The 22,031-nt window shown below is 42.7% G+C and overlaps 1 protein-coding gene across 9 annotated transcripts in view; it reads left to right on the top strand.

Annotated features, from left to right (window-relative positions):
* Positions 1-7,354: 7,354 nt before the first annotated feature.
* Positions 7,355-22,031, top strand: part of PECAM1 (platelet and endothelial cell adhesion molecule 1) — a 62,993-nt gene continuing 48,316 nt past the window's right edge. For all 9 annotated transcript variants that reach the window (XM_084648372.1, XM_084648375.1, XM_084648378.1 and 6 more), the window contains exons 1-5: positions 7,355-7,672; positions 7,855-7,881; positions 14,478-14,768; positions 18,044-18,343; positions 20,581-20,850. In XM_084648372.1, the coding sequence (XP_084504498.1) occupies positions 7,639-7,672; positions 7,855-7,881; positions 14,478-14,768; positions 18,044-18,343; positions 20,581-20,850 (922 nt within the window). In that variant the 5' untranslated portion in view covers positions 7,355-7,638. The remainder of the gene's footprint in view (positions 7,673-7,854; positions 7,882-14,477; positions 14,769-18,043; positions 18,344-20,580; positions 20,851-22,031) is intronic.

Genomic DNA, 22,031 nt, shown 5'->3' on the forward strand with positions numbered 1-22,031 from the left:
CCTGAGCTCTAACCCTGGTTCATCCTCAAGCCAGATGTCCAACCTCAGTCTGAACCTAGAGTCATTTTGACCCACTCTAATTATATTATATTAGCCTACACATACTTTCTTCAAACTCCTTCCTCCTCTACTGTTAAGAGGATGTACCGCCTTTGTCTCCTTGTGGGAAAGGCTAGTTGGTTTGTGCAGACTTTTGTACATCTGTGCTGGATTACTTTAAGGGGCTGGGAAAATCTCCTTCCTTCCTATTTTTGCTATCAATAGCAAAAGTTTATCAGTCTTTGTTCTCCATCTGGCATGCAGCCTCCTCCTCTTTTCCTCTACCTGGCTCTGGAGACCCTTTGCTGGAGACTGGCCAAGTTTTCAATGCTTTGTTGTAAATGTATTTCAAGGGAACCAGGTTAAGAAGAATAAATACCATTGCTAACAAGCTAGCTTACTTCCTGGTTATTACTTGCTATGGCTACCATGCCATTTCCTCTGCAAAATAGCTAGTTGTGGGCTTGCTAATGTTATTGATGCATCGTTAAATAGATGAGTATTTCCTTCCTTTTCCCTGTTGCAAAATACCACACTTATGTATGTTATGCAAGGACTATAGCACAGCTTACACCTGAAGGCTATTGACTTGGGGAAAACAGTTCCCACTGACCCCAAGAGAAACAAAGAAGTTTTCATGTAAACAATTAAGCTTATGAGAACCATGCCTCTCCCTTTTCATACTTCCTTGATTATATCACATAGCACTGATACTGTGATCTAACTAATCAACCCACACAGTGCCATTGGAGGTAAACAAGTATGTATCATGCCCCTCATAAAGACGGGAGAAACTGAGCCATGGAGAGATTAAGGCCTCCATTTTTAAAAGTAACTAGTGATTTGGGGTGTTTCAGTTTTGGGGAACCTAACTTGGGAGGGGCCTGATTTTCAAAAAGGGTTGAGCACTTGCTTGGTGAAATTCAGGCCTCATAATGTGTCTCAACTTAGGCACTCAAAATCACTAGTCACTTTTGAAAATTAAAGCCTAATTTGACTTGATGAAGGCTGTACAGTGAGTCAGTGTCAGAGATCAGGTTAGAGCTCAGGAGTTCCCAGCTCCCACTTCTGACCTCAGAGCAAAAGTGGATTGGTTTAAAAATGTACTGATGTAGTGAGGAAGGGAATATTATGGACATTGCACATGGAATGCCCTTGTACCCCACCTGGTAAATTTCAATTGCACAAACTGAACTGGCCAGGGCTGGGAAAATGTCATTATTTTCTTTTTAATGTTAGCCTAACTTTAAAAAAGAATTCCTTTTATTCAGCACTTCCTTCTAAAAACCACACATACCACAGTCAAGAACGCCAGAGGACAGAACTTTCACAAGCGGAAAGCAAGGCAAGTTGATTTCAGTTCTGAAGAAACCTTGGCATAAATACCCAGCACAGAAAGACCTTGGCTCTCTAGAATTCCTTTAATGAAAATTCCCCCATTGCTATTCCTGCTGTATTTCCACCACTTGTAGCAACGATGTGAGCGCGAGTTGTAGCCATGTTGCCCGCAGCTACCACGGGGTTATTTACACCTGCTCTGAGGAGAGTCAGATGAAATGGTGGTTAAAATGCCAGCAGCTGTTCCACACTAATGCTCCCATAGTTGTTATCATCCAAGGAGTGGCAGCAGTAATAGTCATGGTGGGAAACTACAGAAAAAATGGCTAGTGTAAATCAATCCAAAGATACAAGGGGTAGGGCCAGATAAGAGAGACTCAGTATGTTGTAGAATGAAATATGAATTTTGCCTTAACCTCTCATTTTCCTGGCCTGATGCAGGGCAGGTGACCTCTTAGGGAAATAGCAAGTCTAAAATGTGTGCAGGTGTTCTTGATTGTTCCTGACACCAGGAAAAATTGAATGAATATTTATATGTCCTGTGACGGGGCAAGGCCAGATGGCTATAGTAAAGTAATGGGAGACAGATATATTAGCCACAAGCTAAACAAATCCCTGTTACCAGAATAAGCAAATGGCAGCTGCTCCAGGTCAATTAAGACACCTGGGGCCAATTAAGATCTTTCCAGAAGGCAGGGAGGACAGCTAGGTTGATTGGGACAACTGAAGCCAATCAGGGGCTGGCTGAAACTATTTAAAAGCCTCCCAGTTAGTCAGGTGGGCGTGTGTGTCAGGAGCTGTAGGAGGAAGTTGTGCTGTTGGAGAGACTGAGTAGTACAAACAATATCAGGCATAAGGAAGGACGCCCTGAAGTAAGGGTGAAGTGGATTTTGAGGAAGTGGGGCCTGCTGTGGCGAAGTAGCTGAGGGAATTGTATGCATCCTGTTTCTAAAAAGTCTGCTACCATAGCTGATACTATTAGGGTCCCTGGGCTGGAGCCTGGAGTAGAGGGTGGGCCTGGGCTCCCTTCTTTGCCCCCCCCCCCCCGATTAATCACTGAGACTGGGAGACAACAGAGACTGTGCAAGGGAGGGTAGCTTCTCCTCACCTCCCTTGAGGGCTTATGATGAAAATGGCTCAGTAGGCTGTGACCCTTGCCTCTAGAGAGAGAAGGGCTACATGGAGGGTCATAGTGAGCCTTCAAGGCTAGCGAAATCTGCCAGGAAACGCGGGACCCATGGAGACTAGGACAGAGCTTTGTCACAGTCCTTAGTGGTCTAATCCAGTTTGCCAGGAGTGGTAAACTGTACTAATGTCCCATATGTTACCTCCAATGAGCGAGAGAAAGAGGAAGGATTTTTATAGCATAAAGAAAATGTTCGTAAATCTGTGTTACTTGCAGAAGTCTCATCAGGGTGTAGTTGCATCGTTTACTAAATTTGCTTATGGAGCCTGAAGAGCTGTTTGTTTGTGGAGCCAACAACAGAGCTGTTTGGTTTTTAGAGGTTATTTGCAGATAGGGTTGTCCTAATGCAGTAGTTCTCAAACTTTTTAAAGCTGACACCCCTCCATCCCTTTCAAGAAAATGAAACCAATCCCATCTCTCTTTAACCCTGCCATGATTTCTCAAAGGCCTATTCAGAATTAGCAGACACTTGGAGTAGATTGTGTAGCTTGTCATAATATGATACTTCTACTTCTTCTTTACACTCTTTGATGAGCAATGAAATAGCTAACAATGCTGACATTTAAAGCATCATCACTGGCATTCCAGTGTGCACCCACTGAGATGCAAGACTCAGTGTGCATCTCAGCGATATTGTTTCAGGTTCTCTGCAAACTCAGGCAAACATTGTTGCCTTGGTTACATTTGGTTCATGTTTGTAAGGTTTTCTTTGCCATCATAACCGCTAGAGAGACTAAGGGCTTGTCTACACAGGGAAATTTACTGGCATTACTATACCGGTATAAGTATACTGACTGTTATTCCAAATAAGAATGTCCATAAGGGCAATTATACTGCTGTAACTATAGTGGGATAATTATACTGGTATAGAAATGATGGTAAATATCCCTCTGTAGACAAGCCCTTCCTTTCTTTCTAAAAGAAATCTGTGACTCTAGAGAACAATTGAGAGCTCTGGCCATGCTCCCTTCCCTGTGGCTTGTCCTTCATGCACCCAGAGGTTGCAAGCCATCTTTTAAGAAGTGCTGTCATTGGATTGCTGAAGTCCACTTGTGCTCTGCCTAGAATGCTGCTTGGGGGACAGAGATTATTTGTGCAGCTGGGATAAGAGAAATGATGAATGGTAGAGGAATGCCGGTTGTGACTATTTTACAGTGATTATTGTGGGTTTCTCTGTTCTGATTAGGACTTTTCATGAAAGATACAATAATAATTCAGGTATTTACAAGAACTGCAAAGTTTGAAGGTCTTTTGAATCACACTTAAAATATTTGGTGAGTCAATAAAAAAAATTAACTGGCTTAAAACAATGAATGAATATTTTTGTGGATAATGCTGCAGTGAGGCAAGCTGGGATAACAGTACAGTGAATCAGATCTCATGCTGCATGGTATAAACTGTACACATGGTGGTGTTATTACTTAACATTTATATTATGGAAGGACTAACGGCCATTGTGCTAAGTGCTGTACAAACTACATATAATACATGATAGTCCCTGTATAACTGTCCTTTGAAGCATCAGGTATTGACTAGAATAAGGCTGAGCATCATTTGTTAGTGCAATAGTTTGATAAAGGCCTGGCAAGTCCTGTATAAATCAAAAGACTGCCAACAGATTACTCATCCTGTTGAAAAATGTTGTCTGTGAGTGACCGCACTCTCTGCCCTTGTCATCTGGACTGAAGCTGAATGACTCTCCTTGTATTTTGCCTTGATTACTTTTTCATAGGCTTTTAGAGAACAGCTAGGTTCCAGTACCTCTCCCTCTTGGCTTTGCTACAGTCCAACAGTAGAATAAAAGTCTGATACTGACCTATAAGGACCAAGTTCCTAAAGAAATTTTGCATACTTTTTGAGATACTCATATATTAGTTTATTTAAAAACTGAGCAAAATATTACATCTCCTTTCTGTGTCCTGCATAACAGTAACAAACAATAATAATGGGTCAGATCCTGAAGTCCTTACTCAGCTTTTACTTAGTCTAATTCACCATAAACTGGACATTTTTTTCCATTAAAAATTCACCCTTCCCTTTACCATTAAAAAAAGTATGGGAAAACCTATAACCTTAAAATTGAGATGTATGTAGATTATCTATCAGTCACAAGTGGCTGTTTGTAATACGCAATAAACTGAGTCCCAGAGAGAAAATTCCACATCAGTTTAAGCTTTCCCCTAATTTTATGAGGGAGAGGGGGGTGGATTGCGGGGACAAGCTGGCAATGCAGAAGAGAGGAACCTGCATATGTCATTGATGGTTAGTGTTGACTGGTATTTGCATTGCAATTTGTTACATAGTCATGTCTTAGGACTATATATACGATTATGGGTGAAAATATGTCTGACTGTGTGTGTGTGTGTGTAATGCATCATCTAGTTCTATATGTGTGTGTGAATAATCTCTCTCTATATTCTTAGTAAAAACTTTAGGATTTGGCCTAGTAATGGGAAACATTTTTTATGGAGGAAAATGGTAGAGTTATGGCCAAAGTGTGTGTGTGAGAGAGAGTGGAGGTTTTTTTGTTTTTTGTTTTTTTTGGGGGGGGAGGGGGGGTTGGGGAGGTTTGCTATTATTATTTAGCCACATCCGGAAAGCCTTACTTAGTTTTTACTGTGTGTGTTTATAGCATAATAATTTCTGATATATTTGCAGACATGCTATGGACCAGGAGAGTGTGTGTGCGCGCATATTATATGTACATACATATGTATAAAGGCCGTAAAATGCGACTGTGACAAAATCTATAAAGCAAACTCTGGCGAACCCCAGCCATCAGTGACGTATGCTGTTTTCCTGAGTTCTGCTTTGCCAGCTACCCGTTTATTCCTCTTTTGCCAAAACAGAATTAGAACAAAGCCTGAGTTGCTGCAATGGAATATTTTCTATTGGACGTGGGTTAATGGGCATAAAAAACAACCACTCCATGTTACTTTCCACATGTATGTCTGCAAATCTTAGGCCACGAGAAGGGTTAACAGGGTCTGAAGAACCATGACTGAGGCTGGTGATGGAGTTAATGAATCCCCTTCTATTTGTTTATGCATACTGCCAAGTTGTTCAATTTTTTTTTTCTTTCCCCCGGCCTCTGGCCAGAGTCAGTGCATGTTTGTTTTAGCTGCAGTAACTTTTTCCATGGGCTCTGCTGACTACTCAGTATAATATCCTCTCAGAATCTCTGACTCCATTGCAAAGACAAGGTCTGAACTTTCAGATCTCTTAATTCAAATCCATACTCAGATCTGCCACTTCTGCAAAGTGTTACATAGTTTAAAAATAAAAAAAACGAGAGAGGCAGAAAAGAGCTAAGGGAAACCATTTCTCTCTACTCCACCCCCACCTGACTTTGCTGTGCCTTCCACTCCACCTCTCTTTGTGCCCTTCTCCCAGGGCACCGTCTCCAGTGTTACCAGCTCTGACTGTTCAAAAGTCATGAATCAGGTCTAAAAAATCATGAGCTTTTAAGACTAAACACAAGGTTTTCTTTGCATTCTGATTTCTGAGGCTTTAAGGGTTCACTTTTCTCCCGAACCATGAAGACTTGCCCATCTGTATAAAAGGAAAGCCAAGTGCTCTACATGTTGACTTCAACTACAGTAACTGGGCTTGAAGAAGAACCCTATTGATCATGAGACTCATGGTAAAATCTAGGGACCTGTCAAGTAGGTCTCCTAGCTTGCTGCCCAGCAGTGCATGCATCAACTGTTGGATAATGTCATTCTGTACCAAAAATCACACCTTTGTTTCTGTGTGTTTGTAACACCTTACATCCAATGAAGTGACTTGTTTCAAAACAAACAAAAAAACCCACTGCAACTCCCACCTGAGCCCGTTACACAGTTACTGTCTTCTGTACTTCTGGGATGAAATCTGGACTCAGCTGAATGGTAGCATTTTACACCCATTTTACCTTCACTTTGTACTCAGTCCCTCTCTAGTTCACACCCCACTGAGTTTTAATTTCAGTGCTTGAGGCTCAAAATGAAACGTGGCCAAAATCACAAACTTCAACTTTGTTTTCATGTCTAGAAACTGCAGATTTCAATGCAAAATGAATAAATAAATAAATAAATAATCACAAATTGATCCTTGTGCACCTTAACCTCACCCTAGAGAAGGTTCACAGAACTTCCAACCAAATTCCCAGATTCAAACAGCCTCAAACTTTTGGAAAACTTAGCTATGGTTCTGAAATTTGACCTATGAGTATTGTTTCCAATGCTGGCTCAAATTTCTAATAGGAGACAGATCCCAGAACCAGACAACTGTGTGGATTTGGGTTTTATGAGTGTGTATATTTTGCACAGTTTTAAATATACGAGATAAAAAACATTAGTACACATTAATCTTTATATGCACAGTGGTAGCAGATCGAGGCCCCTGCATTAGGATCTCATTGCTCTAGGGGCTGTACCACTATATCTGCTTAAATGAATTTAACTTGCCACAGTACCTATAGTGGAGCCAATGCATCACAATAGAAATTTCAGTCCCATAGAGAGTGCAGCAAAGCAGCCCTTGTGAGCAGCCATAGTGGGACAAACACATAGTTATGCTACATATCTAAATCCGCTCTGAAAGGGTTTTCAGTGCCAGGAGGAAGAGGAATAGTCTACTGGGAATCCAGCAAGAGCCAACAGTAAATGTAATTCTGATTTTAAATGGTTAAGCATGACTTCAAAATATATGTATGACAGGAGTCTCAGGATAAATGTCACTGGGACTTCTTGTTTTTTAATACACCTTCAGAAACTAAACAAAGCAATTGAGTTCAGTGGGTCTCTCAGGAAAAGACCAGTCACTTCCTGAGCAATAATCTGCCTGTTAGCAGCAGATAGATTCTCATTGTTTGCCACTTCCACTTTCCAGTAATGAGAACGATTACTTGACCAATATCTAGCCAGTTTCTGCCGAAGTTCTGGAAAAACCTACAGCTTTTCATAGCAAAGTTGCATTATTGGTTTCTTTCCAAAAATCAAAACTTCTGTGATGCTTTAGGACTGCAAGGCATAACCAACCAGAGCTGATGATCATTTTATTCTGTAACTAGGTGACTGCTCTCCAACGACAAGATGTATTTTGCTGTGCTGGTGATTCTCTTACACTGTAAGTTCACTGTTTAAATATTTGCATGCATTTTTTTATGTTGTCCTAGTATGTATGTTTTGATCAACCTGAAACAAACATTTTTCAGAATTCTCTGTCATGAAGAATTTCCAATTTTTTGCATTTTGTCCTTAAGCTCAGTCTTTAAGCTTTGAATATAACATTTCTTCTCACTTTTCCAGGTCCAAGTTTAAAAGCTCAAGATAGTGGTGAGTTGTGCCCTTTCTTCTAAAATTCTTGATATGCCAAAGACTTAATTCTGCTCTGGTCTCAGTTACTGTGGTGTGGATCCACAGTGGAGTTTCTCTGGATTTGCAGGGGTATAACTTGAGAGCAGAATTTGACCCATGTAAAATGATTTAACTTGAAGTCTACTTTTGTTTAAAAAATGCCACAAAATGTGCATGGATGGTCAGTTAGAAACAGAATCCCGTCCAGACATCTTGGGTAAAATCCTGACTCCTCTGAAGTCAGTGGGGGTTTTTGTAGGATTAGTTATTATTTAAGATTCCATATTGCAATGATAAATGTTCAATGTGAGTAAACAATGTTGGTAATGTGCAATATACAAAGTTTTCAAACATCTTCATTTAGTCTTTAACCCAAAATATTGGCAAAAAGGACCCTGATGGACAGTGTTTGCTCCTGCAAACTGTGTTTCAATCAGCAGTGTGCAGCCAATATTTTTTCCTTTCCTCCCCCCAGTAAATCTCATTTGACAGGGTTCACAAAAGAAGGGATGGAATGGGGAATCTAGTTACTAGTGCTGTCATATTTAAACAAAGCCGCTGTCTTGTCCCCATAACCCAGAAGGGAGGAGAGACCATTTGGTAGATGTAAATTAAGGGCACTTGCTGGATGTATTTACCCTTTGTTCTGCAAAATATCCAGAGAGTACTGAAAGTTCAGCATGATGTTGAAACAGTGTCCTTTTGAAACTAAGGCGAAGCAAGTGATTTCCTTTTCCCCATTCTCCCTCCCTTATGCTGGGAAATAAGCATTTGAATACAAAAAACATTTCAGAGGCCTTTTCATGAATGCCAAGGCAAAGCTATTTCTGGCTAGGAGGATTTACAAGTAAACAGGGAGGGGGCAACTCCACCAGAGGCAGGGAAACTGTCCCACCGCATCTTTCATTTTGGTGGTTGAATGTGAACAAGGGTTCTCAGGAGCTCCCTCTAGCTAATTGGTAATTTAAATTCTGAGCAATCTGGGCATAGCCACCAGCCGTTAATTTTAGGACGAGCGAAAGCAAACAAAGCCCATAAACTTGTTTTCCTTGACTTGTTTATAGCTACATGAATAAGACTTATAGCTAATAATGTAAAAAGAAAGGGAGGACTTGTGGCACCTTAGAGACTAACAAATTTATTAGAGCATAAGCTTTCATGAGCTACAGCTCACTTCATCGGATGCATCAAGTGAGCTGTAGCTCACAAAAGCTTATGCCCAAATAAATTTGTTAGACTCTAAGGTTCCACAAGTACTCCTGTTCTTTTTATGGATACAGACTAACACGGCTGAGACTCTGAAACCAGCTAATAATGTATAATTTTTGAGGTGATAAAGGAATAAATATTTCTTTATTAAATAAGTACTTCGATGCCATTTAAAAAAAACAAAACTGGTCTGGTATTACCTTGCCATCTGTTGGAAAATTGTAACAATGATCCAATGGATCTGGATGGAATTTTTCATATTAAGAGGCAAGAGTATATTTATTAATAACAAAGATATATTTACAGGGCCAGATTCTTCTGTTCTTATTTACCCTTCTTTTAATGGGGAATTCTGCTTAAAAAATCATAGTACCATATGGTCCAAAAGGGTTTGAGTCAGCAAAATCCATAAGCATGTGCTTAACTTTAAATCCCTTGAAACACATGCTCAAATGTCACTGAAGTCAGAATGGGTGAGAATCAATCTTGATATAATCCCATTGAAGTCAGTAGAGTTACACCAAGGATTAATTTGACCCATTGCGTGCAGGTACTATGCAGTTTTCCCTGATTAATTGTAGTTCTGATGTGCGTTATTTCTCTGCAGTATTCTGGACCTCGACTGTTCCTAAGCAGAGGCTTGTGTACAGCAATGGGAGATTTGGCTAGGCAAGGGTTTCAGGATCAGGCCCTCAATTTGTACATTTTGAAAAGCAGTATTTACTAGAACATTTTTGCCACGCTGGAGTGCATAAGAGTTTAACATAATAGCAGACCTAGTATAAAACAGCGGGAGATGAGCTATGCAGAGTTTGCCTGATTGAGGCTTGTGAGATATGGAAGCAGATTGAATCTTCAGTCATGAGCTCCTTAGTCCTATTTGGGCCACCAGAAAACTGGGAAATTGTGTGAGAAACTGTAATTATTTCCTGCAGGAAAAAAATGAAAGAGAAATAATTGGGGAAAACTATCTTGCAATGATGGGTTTTAACTGTTCCTTTGCTGTTCACCAAGAAAGAGACCTACATTTAAATCTGAATATTGTGACATCAACTAACAAAACTCTGGAAAATGAGATACTTGACCGTGTTGCTGCTTTACGTGGCTATGTGATAAAAGAGACACAGTTGAAGAATTGGCCGTATGTGTTTGTGGCTGGTCTTTCAGGGAAGGGAAGATAGATAAAGCCAGATCTTCCAACTTTTGCTCCTGAAGCCAGATCTTCCAACTTTTGATCCCACTGATTTCAGTGAGATGATTTTCACAGGTAAGGACAACTTGTATGAGTAAATCTATAGAATCAGGCCCATCATTGATGGAAGAATTCTTCCATTGACCTTATATAGAGACCTCGACTTTGTCACTGTAAGTCTTGCCCTTTTATATACATGTATAATGGGATTTTCTGAGTGACACACCTTAACTCTATATAAGGACCATAATTTCTCCCAACTTGGGTAAGTAAAGCCCAATGTTTGGACAGTTAGAAGTTCAATAGCTCAGGACAATTTGAGTAACATGGACAACACACATCCACATGCCTATGGTTACATGTTCACTAGAAACCCTGTAGTGCTTCAGTGTAGAAACTCACTACAGCAATGAGAGGAGTACTGGAGCCCACTCCTGCGACCAGGTTCTCCTGTCACTGAAGTTAATCCACCTCCCCAACAGGTGGTAGCTAAGTCAGTGGAAGAATTCTTCCATCACTCTAGCACTGTCTACAATGGGGGCTAGGTTGGCTTACCGATGTCACTCGGGAGTGCAGACTTTCCACATCCTTGAGTGATGTAGCTGGGTTGACCTAACATTTTTAGTGTAGAACTGGCCTAAATTTATTCACGTGAGTAGTCCCATTGAGTGCTATTGGCCTGCTCAGATGTGTAAGGTTACTCAAGTGCAGACGGGTTTGCAGAATGGGAGCCCTGAGTAACCGTTATCTGAGAGGACAAAGTAAAAGTATAGAATTTCACAGAGTCTCCCTAAAATTCAGAGCTTTTGATCCTGAAAAAGCTCCCTGAAAAATTATGCTGAATCCGACATTCATGTTAAAAAACCCTAAACAATAATATACATTCAGAAATAAAACTGTATTTACCTGGCTGTAATGATGGGCCTGATTCTATAGATTTACTCACACAAGTTGTCCTTACCTGTGAAAATCATCTCACTGAAATCAGTGGGGCCACTCATGTAGGGTCAGGACTACTCACAGGAGCAAAAGTTGGAAGATCAGGCTTTATTTATCTTCCCTTTCCTGAAAGACCAGCCTCAAATGGCAGTACAGAAAATACAACCAATGCTTCAACTGTGTCTCCAGTCACTGTGTATCTTTTATCATGCAGCCAGGTAAAGCAGATAAAAGAACCTGCAATAACTCCTGGGACTTCTGCTAAATTACTCTAGTGATCAATTTGGTCCAAGGCCTACAGGGTTAGATACAGCAGCACATTGGGCTGCTCTGCAATTTTCCATTTACCCAGATAAGTATAATGGTTGGCTTTTCCTCTCTTGCTGAAACTCCCTTGCTAGCGGACTTGGAAACAATGAATCATGAGAGATAAGCAGACCAGAACAAGTCAGCTTCAGCAGAGGCGCCGACTTTCCCTCTTTCCCTTGGGCACTTGACCCCACTCTGCCCCTGGCCCCACCCCCACTCCACGCCTTCCCCAAAGTCCCCGCCCCAACTCCACCCCCTCCCTATCCCTATTCAAACTCCTTCCCCAAATCCCCACCCCTGCCTCTTCCCTGCCTCCTCCCCTGAGTGCGCCACATTCCTGCTCCTCCCCCTCCCTCCCAGAGCATGCTAATGCTGCCAAACCGCTGTTTGGTGGTGGCTGGGCAGGAAGTGCTGGGAGGTAGGCAAAGGAGCGGGGACATGGCACGCTCGGGGGAGGAGGAGGTGGGGTGGGGGGTGAGAGGAGCTTGGCTGCCGGTGGGTGCAGAGGACCCATTGATTTTTCCCGTGGGTGCTCTAGCCCTGGAGCACCCACGGAGTTGGCACCTATGAGCTGCAGGCCCATTTAGCTATCTCTATCCTCCCAGTTCTAGTACACACATTTCTCATCCTACTGCAGAGAGAATGGAAATTCAGTAGAGCTGGGTCAAGCAAACTGGGTTTTCCTTTTGCAAAACCCCATCCATTGGGGGTTTTGTTCTGCAAATCCCAATCAAGAGGTGTTTGCAACTAAGTTCCATTTCATCTAAGCTCCCCAAGTTCGAGTGTGTGTATGTATGTTTGAAGGGATACACAAATGTGATTTAAAATGTCTAGTTTTCCCCAATATCTAAAATTCAGTGACCTCAGGAAAGATTTTCCTGTGGTCAAGTTTCTAGGAGAACAGCTGTCTCTGGAAATTGGAGATGAGTAGTTCATGGCAGCCCAGGAAGGCTACAATGAACTTCAGAGGAAAACAACTGTTTTTTGGGGTGAAGAATTCCCTGTTCTCTTAACCTCACCTCTTTCTCCTCTTTAAGGGGGTAGCACTTGAGATGACTCTATGGACAGATGAAAAAAAGGTGTTTGAAAAGTTTGGTGTTTCACTTTGCTGTGAATACAGAGGTTGGATGCAAAGGGCCCAGTCCTGCTCTTGTTTGAAATAAATAGCAAAATTTCCCTTTAGCTCAATAGGGCAGACAAAGCTCTGAAATATTTCATACTAACCCCTTATGCACTGTGCTGCGAACTTCTTTAGTCACCACATTTCTTTTCTTGCTGTTTCTTTTTCTCATTTCTTTTCTTTTCTCTCCCATCTTTGCTTAGCACTGCCTATAGTCTTCACTTTTGTTCTCTGCCTGAGAATAATTCACTCCAGAGCAGAGCAGCAGCACAAGTTTATGCACCATTCAAGTAGGACTTAAATGGTGCATAGAGACCTTGCTAAAAGAAAAGGAGTACTTGTGGCACCTTAGAGACTAACCAATTTATTTGAGCATGAGCTTTCGTGAGCTACAGCTCACTTCATCGGCTCACGAAAGCTCACGAAAGCTTATGCTCAAATAAATTGGTTAGTCTCTAAGGTGCCACAAGTACTCCTTTTCTTTTTGCGAATACAGACTAACACGGCTGTTACTCAGAGACCTTGCTGTGACTCTTGGCATAGGGGTGGATCCCACATGATCTTGCCTTTTTTAACTATAACTGATACGAAAGAGCATTCTCTTTATTTAGGCATTATTAGCATCTGTGGCAGGCTGACCTGCTTCCCCAAGTTGAAACAGAATTTCAGGAAATCCCACCCACTAGGAGGTGGGATATCCTGGAGCGCTGAATTAACTCTGAGGATTCAACAGGTGGGCCAGCATGGGTTGTATTTAGGCCACATGACTTTTCAAACTGTAGTGACGACAACTGTGTTAAAACACAATTGGTGCCCGAATGGTTCCTACGTGGTTCCTCTGACCAGTGTGGACAGGAATCTGAGCAGTATGTTAAAACTAGGGCTTTGCAAAATATTCACAGCAAAAGGAAAATGTGCTCAAAATTGCATTTCCCCCTCCCTGCTCTCCATTTCATCTTGTAATTAAAAAAAAAAAATCACTTCGTTGTACAGATGTGTTGCTTGAAAATGAAAACTTTTTTCTAGATGGGAGGGGAGCCTTGAGCATCAACCACAAAAATCCTTAAACAACAGGATTGAGAGGTGGGCTAAAATAGTACAGTATAATCCCAGTTATCCTAAAAGCCTGGTGGACATCCAAAAGTTTTAGATAACCAGGATCCAGATAAACAGAAGTGCTATTAACTAGCATGGGGCTACATGGGGGGAACATTGTGGATTCAGATAATGAGGATTTTGAAAAAAGGGAATTCCGATAACTGGAATTATATTTCAGAGTAACAGCCGTGTTAGTCTGTATTCGCAAAAAGAAAAGGAGTACTTGTGGCACCTTAGAGACTAACCAATTTATTTGAGCATAAGCTTTCGTGAGCTACAGCTCACTTCATCGGATGCATACTGCAGTTTCCACAGTATGCATCCGATGAAGTGAGCTGTAGCTCACGAAAGCTTATGCTCAAATAAATTGGTTAGTCTCTAAGGTGCCACAAGTACTCCTTTTCTTTTTGGAATTATATTGTATTTGTATTGGGGTAGCACCGACATATCCAATCCGGGCTTCATAGTGCAAGGCATGATACAAATATAGACTCTGATTCTGCAATCACATGCATCTTTTCATATGCTGGGAGATTGTTTGTGTGGATTTAATTGCAGGCTCAGGGCCAGAAAGTAGGACAGTGCCTGTCTCACAGAGCTCTCAGCCTTTAGCAACTGCAATGAGCATTATGTAGCAAATTCAGAGAACAACACTGCTTTGGATAAATTGAAACTAAATGTGACTTTTTCCTTCCGTTCCCTGTCAAGTTATTACCATCAACAAAGTTGAACTCACTGTGCCATCCCAAAAGGTGAAGAATGGAATGTCAATTGAACTCACCTGTATTGTGGACATTAGCAAAAGCGCCAGTTTCTGGATGCAGCATGCCTTTTTATTTTACAAGGATGACAGTCTTCTGTATAATACCACATCGGAGCAAGACAGAGCACATTACAAAATATTTCCAGCTCGATTTGCAGATTCGGGAAGCTATAAGTGCTCTGTGAAGGCAAACGGGAAGATTAAAAGCAGTGATGATTTGGATGTTCAAGTTGAGGGTAGGTATCTCTTCAGCCATGGTCGTCTTCTTTGTTACAAAAAGCAGAATAGATTATGTTCTACTCAATCCATGTACATTAATAATAATACTCTAGTGCTTTTCATCCAGAGGTCTCAAAATGCGTTTCAAAGGAGGGCAGTATCAGTAAAATGAGGATAAGCTGAGGCACGGGGCGGGGGAAGTGACTGGCCCAAGATCACTCAGCAGGCCAGTGGCAGATCCTCATTCCAATTCCTAAAGAACAGATCCTTATGTCATACAAAGCAAAAAAAAAATCATCCTGCAGCTGGTACTAATTGGCATCTGGGGGGCAGTTTCTTTTCCCTCCTCACCCCTTATGAGGAGGAGCATATGCATATCCCTGTCTCCTTCCCCAACATTCCTTGTTCTGGCCTACCATTTCATATTGTCCCTCTTGGAATGGCAACCCCTAGAAAGCCTGGGTCCAGGGCTGTACTGGGCCGGTAGCCTGCCTTAAAGGAGTGGCTCTCAACCGTTCCAGACTTCATCCCCCTTTCAGGAGTCTGATTTGTCTTTTGTACCCCCAAGTTTCACTTCACTTAAAAAGAACTTGCTTACAAAATCAGAGATAAAAATACAAATGAGTCACAGCATACTAGTACTGACAAATTGCTCCCTTTCTCATTTTTATCATACAATTATAAAATGAATCAATTGGAATATAAATATTGTACTTTAATTTCAGTGTATAGAGCAGTATAAACAAGTAACTGTCTGAAAATTTTAGTTTGTCCTGATTTCGCTAGTGCTGTTTCTGTAGCCTGTTGTAAAACTAGAGCAATATCTAGATGAGTTGATGTATCCCCTGGAAGATCTCAGCAAACTCCCAGGGGCACATGTCCCCCTGGTTGAGAACAACTCCCTTAAAGGACCAGTACCCCCAGTTCCAATATCCAAATGGGGAAATCAAGTTTTCCCTGTTGCTTGTTCCAGTGCAGGAGCTGGAAACATTGATGAAGGAGGGTGACCTTCATGCTTCAAACATGGTGCCATTACTGAGAACAGCACTTCCAAAGGGCTCCAGTCCAGGCTGATGCTACCATGGTTCTTGCTTAATACAGGGATGGGGGTACAGGAGTGGAGACATTTCTGTTACTGGTCACTGGCCTGTCTGATGAATTTAGGGCCACGTGTTCAATGGAGGGTACAAGGGCTGCCCTCAGAAGCCCCAAATTGGTATGCAGTTAATGCTTCTGTAGTGCTTACACACATAAGCAGCCAGTTTACACACATTAATACAGGTTTACTCAAGAAGAACTAAGCTTCCTTTCTTTCCACCTCTAAACAGAAAGGCAGTGACAGAGATCAAGCCTATGCTGGCTCAAAGCAACATGCCTATGTCAGATGTGAACATTACCACTCAGTTATTTCTTGCATGCTACCATTAAATGATTAATCTCAGCAACACAGAGATTTCAGTCTTCCTCAGTATACTTCATATCCTCCAGTTGTGGTGTGTGAAAGGGCATCTGGATTGTACTAGAGTGATGCTCATTTCATTTTAAAATCTGCTTATCTCTTGTTATTATGGAAGACACTCTCAGCCGAGGGGGAGCTTTCTCTAATGTCTTGGAGATGGCCCCTCCAGATTCCTGACCAGAACTTTGGCGCATCCTCAGAAGAGGCTGCCACAGGAAACCATTCCCAGGTTTTACATTAAGCCCAGTGCCTGCTGGGACAGGGTCAGCTGCAGGTGGGGTCAGCACTGTGAGAAAACTCATACAGCGTGGACACGAATAAAGCTCAGTCATGTAACTTACTCTGGAGCTCTGCCCCAGTACCTTGATTTAAGGAGTCCACAGTCACACAAGGATTCCCTCTTTCTGCACTGAGCAGCTGGTTAATTAATGTTTGCAAAGTGGTTTGACAATTTAAAATGCCAAGGCTGGCCTTGAGCAAAAGGAAAGTGAGTGACTGCTTGAGGCCACTGCAGGCTCTGCCAACTGTAGGTCAGCCCAGCCCTGTCTCCTCCTCCAGCAGTGCGACCAACCGGAAGGGGAGGAAAAAACTCCCTGCTAGAAATCCCTTCTGGCAGCACAGCCAAGGAATGGGGTCAATGGGGTGAGGTGCAAATCATGACCCTCCTGTTTCCACCAGCAGCTGTGGGCACCATGGATGTATTTAGTGCAGTTTTTACTACTCTACCCAGCAAAGCTCTGAGTGTCCTTGGCAATCTTTTAAAAATACACTCATGAATAAACAGAGGTGGCAACTACCCTAAGATCAGATACTCCATCAGCCACCCAGGTATGGCAACATTTAGTGTAGCTTTCCCTTCCTGGAGTATCCCCACCAGAGTCCCACACCACTGCTGCTGAGCCCTGCCCATAGGATGACCAGATGTTCCGATTTTATAGAGACAGTCCCCGATGTTCGGGGCTTTTTCTTATATAGGTGCCTACTACCCCCCAACCCTCCCGATTTTTCACACTTGCTGTCTGGTCACCCTACCTGCCCATCTCCTTAGAAGTGAGGGGAAAAAAGATGGGCCTTGCAGAATGTCCTGAAGATTAACAAACATGAGCCAAACCAAGGGGGGAAGTGAGCCCCAAAGGAGGGGGCCCTAAGAGAGAACATCCTTCCAGCATGCTCCCCACTTATATCAAAGAGGGTCCAGCACAAGATGCCTTCACTGACCATCACTATGTCAGTATATCATGGGGAGACAGGTGGTCTCTGAGGCTATGTCCACACCAGACTTCTGCCAGCACAGCTGTGTTAGTCAGGAGTATGAAGAGGTGTGATCCCTCACTGACAGCTGTGCCAGCAGAAGCCCCTAGCGTAGACACTGTTATAGTGGCAAAACTTCACTTCTGTTGTTATAGCGTGTTTCACCCATGTGGGTGGCATTGCTGTACTGGAACAAAGTGCAGCTTTGTTGGTATAGCTACATTCACCCTGGGAGTGCTTTGCTGGCACAATATACTGGTAGAACGCTCCTAGTGCAAACATCGCCTAAGTTAGCTAGGAAAGTGCACTGTGGGATGTCCAATACTGCAGAGATATGGGATGAGAGAGGTCTTGATTCACTGGTTACAGCGGTATGATTGGAGTGCCCCTCCACACAGCAAAATACTTTCCCTAAAGTTCCTGGATGTTCAATTCCAGACTTTGGTCAGCTGTAAAAATCTGACCTGGGTCTGAGATCAGATTGTTTCTGCTCGTTCATTAAAATAGCCACTAGCACAATTGTCACAGATAGTCTCTGCTGTAGGTCTGTCTCATTATATTTACTTATTTTCTTTTCAAAAGGGCTGTCCCAGCCAAAACTGACTGCCCTGAAAACAGAATTAAAGGAGGGTGAAGTTGTGACTTTACGGTGTGAAGAACCAGAAGAAAAGCCTCCCTTCATTTTCGTGTTCAAAAAACTATTGTCCAGTCAACTGCCACAAGTGAAAAAGAAGCAAGAATTAAAAGAAAACTTTGCATCTGTTGAATTTCCGGTTGAAGAGGGGGATCGAATATTGCGTTTTCAATGTATTGCCCAGGTTAATTCAGCAGTCGGTTCTGAAACGTCAGAGCCCAGTAACGTGACACTTGTTACAGTTGTGGGTAAGTTGCTTGGGCCTGGTCTATTCTATAGAGTTAGGCTGACGCAAGGCAGCTTATGTCAACCTAACTATGTAAGTGTCTACACTAAAATTTCACTCCCGTTGATGTAATAATTCCACCTCCGTGAGAGGCGTAGAGTCAACGTCAATGTAGTTAGGTCAATACAGTGTCAGTGTAGACACTGCGTTGCTTACATTGACAGTTGCTGGCTTTCAGAAACTTCCCACAATGCCCCACACTGACAGTTCAATCGGTGCAGGCGCTCCTGGTGAGGACATGCCCTGCTGACACAAGCAGCAAAGTGCTGACATGCGCAAGTGATGTAATTACTGTGGCAGCTGTATGTTGACATAAGTTAAGTCGACTTAATTTTGTTGTGTAGACATGCCCTTAGTTTGTGCCCTTACATTTCTTTGCTTGTGTCACAGGGTGACTGGCCCCTGTAAGAGGCCAGGGAGGGGCAGGGGAGAGCTGCTTGAGAATAGACGGAGGACATGTCTGCATTTTGAGGTGGGGATGTGGTTTCCAGGTTGAGGAGACATCTGCATGCTAGCTCTGATTGAGCTAGTGTGCTAAAAACAGAGCATAGCCATGACAGTTCAAGTGGTGGGAAGGGCTAGCCGCCCCCAGTACATATCCACCCAGGACCATAGGTACGTCCTTGGGGCAGTAGCTCCTCCCACTGCTTGTGGCACTGTGGCTATTTTTAGGATGCTTGTGCAAGTATGTCTCCTTGATCTGGAAATCACACCCTCAGCTTGAAGTGTAGATGTACCCTGAGAGGGTCAGGAAGGGGCAGGTGAATGCTGCCTGAGAACAGAGGAGAGACCGACAGCAGCAAGTGGCCAGAGGGAAAGAACTGCAGGAGACCAGAAGGAGAGTCGTAACTATTAGTTGTTGGTGATGAATTGTGAGGAAAGCCGTTGGGAGGACTGGCTAGAGTTGGGGAACCCTAACGAGTTTCAGGAAGGCTTGTGCAGAGGCCCAAGGAATGAGGAGAAGAACCACTCGGTCAGTATAAGCTGGACCCAGAAGCAAGGGGTTGACTCTGGAGCGAGGGCCCCAGGAGCAGGGGTAGGACTCACAAAAGGAGGCCTGAGGAGTGGAACACTGTGGGGAGCCCTCTTGCAGGAGACCTGACTTGGGGCTACAAAAGCCTTGTGGGGGAGAAGCGGGTGTTAGGACTCTCAGGTAGATGCTTGGAGAGTGGCTAAAGGAGCTGGGACAGAGAATGACTCTTGGGTGGGCGACCTGGGAACAGTGACCTTTGGGACTGAAGAGCTGCTGCCTTGTAACCTGTTTTACTGTGTGGTTTTGAGAGGAATTGTTTTTACTACAAGGGATCCGTTGATTGTGACACTTTATATGGAAAAAATGGTTTGAATTTGCCACAGAGAGAGACAATATTCCTTTGCACGGGTGGATGAAGGGGACACTGAGGTAGATTGTGGCTGTGCATCACCGCGCTTGTCCGCAGGAGGGCACCTCTGTCGGGGTTCCCTGTAACCGCTTGTAATTCTTATAATTTGTTGTTTGCCTGAAACATGGAGATCTTGAAATGGTGATATCATTGTTTTTAGTTAAAAACATAGTCCCCTGTGTGACTGTATGAGAATGCTGCAGTATTTGTAAGAGACAGAGCAGATCTGTTTCTTGGCTTACTGGAGGGAAGATAGGTGTGAACTAAAACCCTGGATCCATACGCCCCCTAATGTCATCAGTGTTCAGGATCCAAATCCAAATGTTGTGTCATCAGGGTTAGATTCTAACGTGTTTTGATCTGTGCTGTTAGGTCAGCTGATTACTATGTTGCCCACCCATCACTCTAGTTGAAGTTGTGGGTGCTCAGTAACTTGCAGGACTGGTCTCCAAGAGAAATGTAAGTCTTGATTCATATACAGCACATACATCTGTGCACAACTCTGTACACCATTTGTTATTGTCATTAGCAAAGATGATGGAAAATTGCAGGATCAAAAATTATTGGAGTCTTTCTGCAACTGTAGCTGGGTTCTCTTAAAATCTAAGCTTCAATTTAAAATAAAAAGATTGTTGGCAGAGCTTTCACCATGTGAACTGATGCATTGCTTCCTTGTTAATGCAGCTCTGCAGAAAAGGGTATCTAGCCAAACAATAGCAGCAGCAAAGATGTGAATTCCTCACTGACCCAAACAAATATTTTCTTTTAAAAAGGAGAAGGTTGATGTCACAATGGCTTTATATTTATTGCCTTTCAGAACCGTTTTCACATCCTAAACTGACATCCAAGTCCCCACGGAACATTACAGAGGGAGACAAAATTGACATTGTGTGCACAACAATTCTAGCCCGGGAATATGAAATTGAAATCCTCATCCAGAAAGACAGAAGAATACTGAACAGTGCACGCGGTCAGAATTCTCTGACCTACTCTGCAATAGCCACAGTAGAGAACAATGGCAATTACACATGCAAAGTGGAACTGGGGAGAGTGTCCAAAACCACCAGCATGCACATTGTTGTGGAAGGTAGGAGCACTGTTAATTCTAGATCACTCTTAGCTTAGGAGGGTGACACTCGCACCTGGAAGAATTCCTGAGTTCTAATCCTGGCTGACACTGAGACTCAAAGGTATTTAGGTGTCTAACTCCCACTGATTTTAATTGGAGATAGGCACCTAGATAACATTGAGGACCTGGGCCTGGCCACTGCTTGTCCGTCAGCAAAGATCACATTTGTACTACAAGGTGACCAAGTTAACTTAGGGCTGTGGGGGGAAAGAGTGATTTTTTTAAAAAATCCTGATTATAAAGTGGTTTGGTCTCATCCACAATGGCAGGAGCAGCCAGTGTTAGAGAAGGGCCAAAGTCCAGCCATGATAAATCCACCAAGTTTTGAATGTAGGCTGTTCTATAGTTTATATGGACCCTTATCCTCTCTGTCCTTCAGTTTGCTCCAGTGGTAGCATGAGGATGGTCATATTTTTCTGGGATGTTAATAAAGTACTCTGGAAACGTAAAGTGCTATACCAGTAGAAGGTACTGATAAATCCATGGCCACCCGGCATTTCATGGTTATCATTAAACTGCATGCCATGGCCATTTGGAACTTCACAGTGACAATGGGGTTAAACATCCATCCGCTCCAAATGCACAGTGCTCTATTAAAGGAGAATCTTCTTACACAGCTTGCAGTGTAAAGTCTATGACTTGCAGTTGAGCAATTCTCATTTCATCCAGTAGAGGACAGTGGTGCCACACACAAGTTGGGTCATTGCTTGAGTTATTGTTGTTTTTTCTTATTATGTTATAATGAATGAGGGTTCCCTAGGGGTTTAATCATGTAATATGCAGAATAGCCATACAGCCACATGGCCGGCATGCGCAGATTGGTTGAATATCTATTTTATTTAATCCATTTAATCTAGGCTCCTATGTCACCAACCTTCACGGTAGTATTTCTCTGCTCGGTTCTTTTAAAATAATTCTCCTTCTGGCTTAAGACAAGGGCAGGTGAGCCTTTTTGGATAAAGTAAGAACCAGACCTGGACCTTCACCAGGAACTCAAACTGAACTATTTTCATGGGGGTTCAGAAAAAGCTTTTGGCCATTTCACTATTGTCCATTTTCATATGCACTTCTTGGCTGGAGCTATGTCTGCAAACAAAAGTGCTAAAATACCATGAGAGAGGCTGTTTCTGCCAATTTAT

Source organism: Lepidochelys olivacea (assembly GCF_965140295.1).
Source record: "Lepidochelys olivacea isolate rLepOli2 genome assembly, chromosome: 14".
Classification (NCBI taxonomy): domain Eukaryota; kingdom Metazoa; phylum Chordata; order Testudines; family Cheloniidae; genus Lepidochelys; species Lepidochelys olivacea.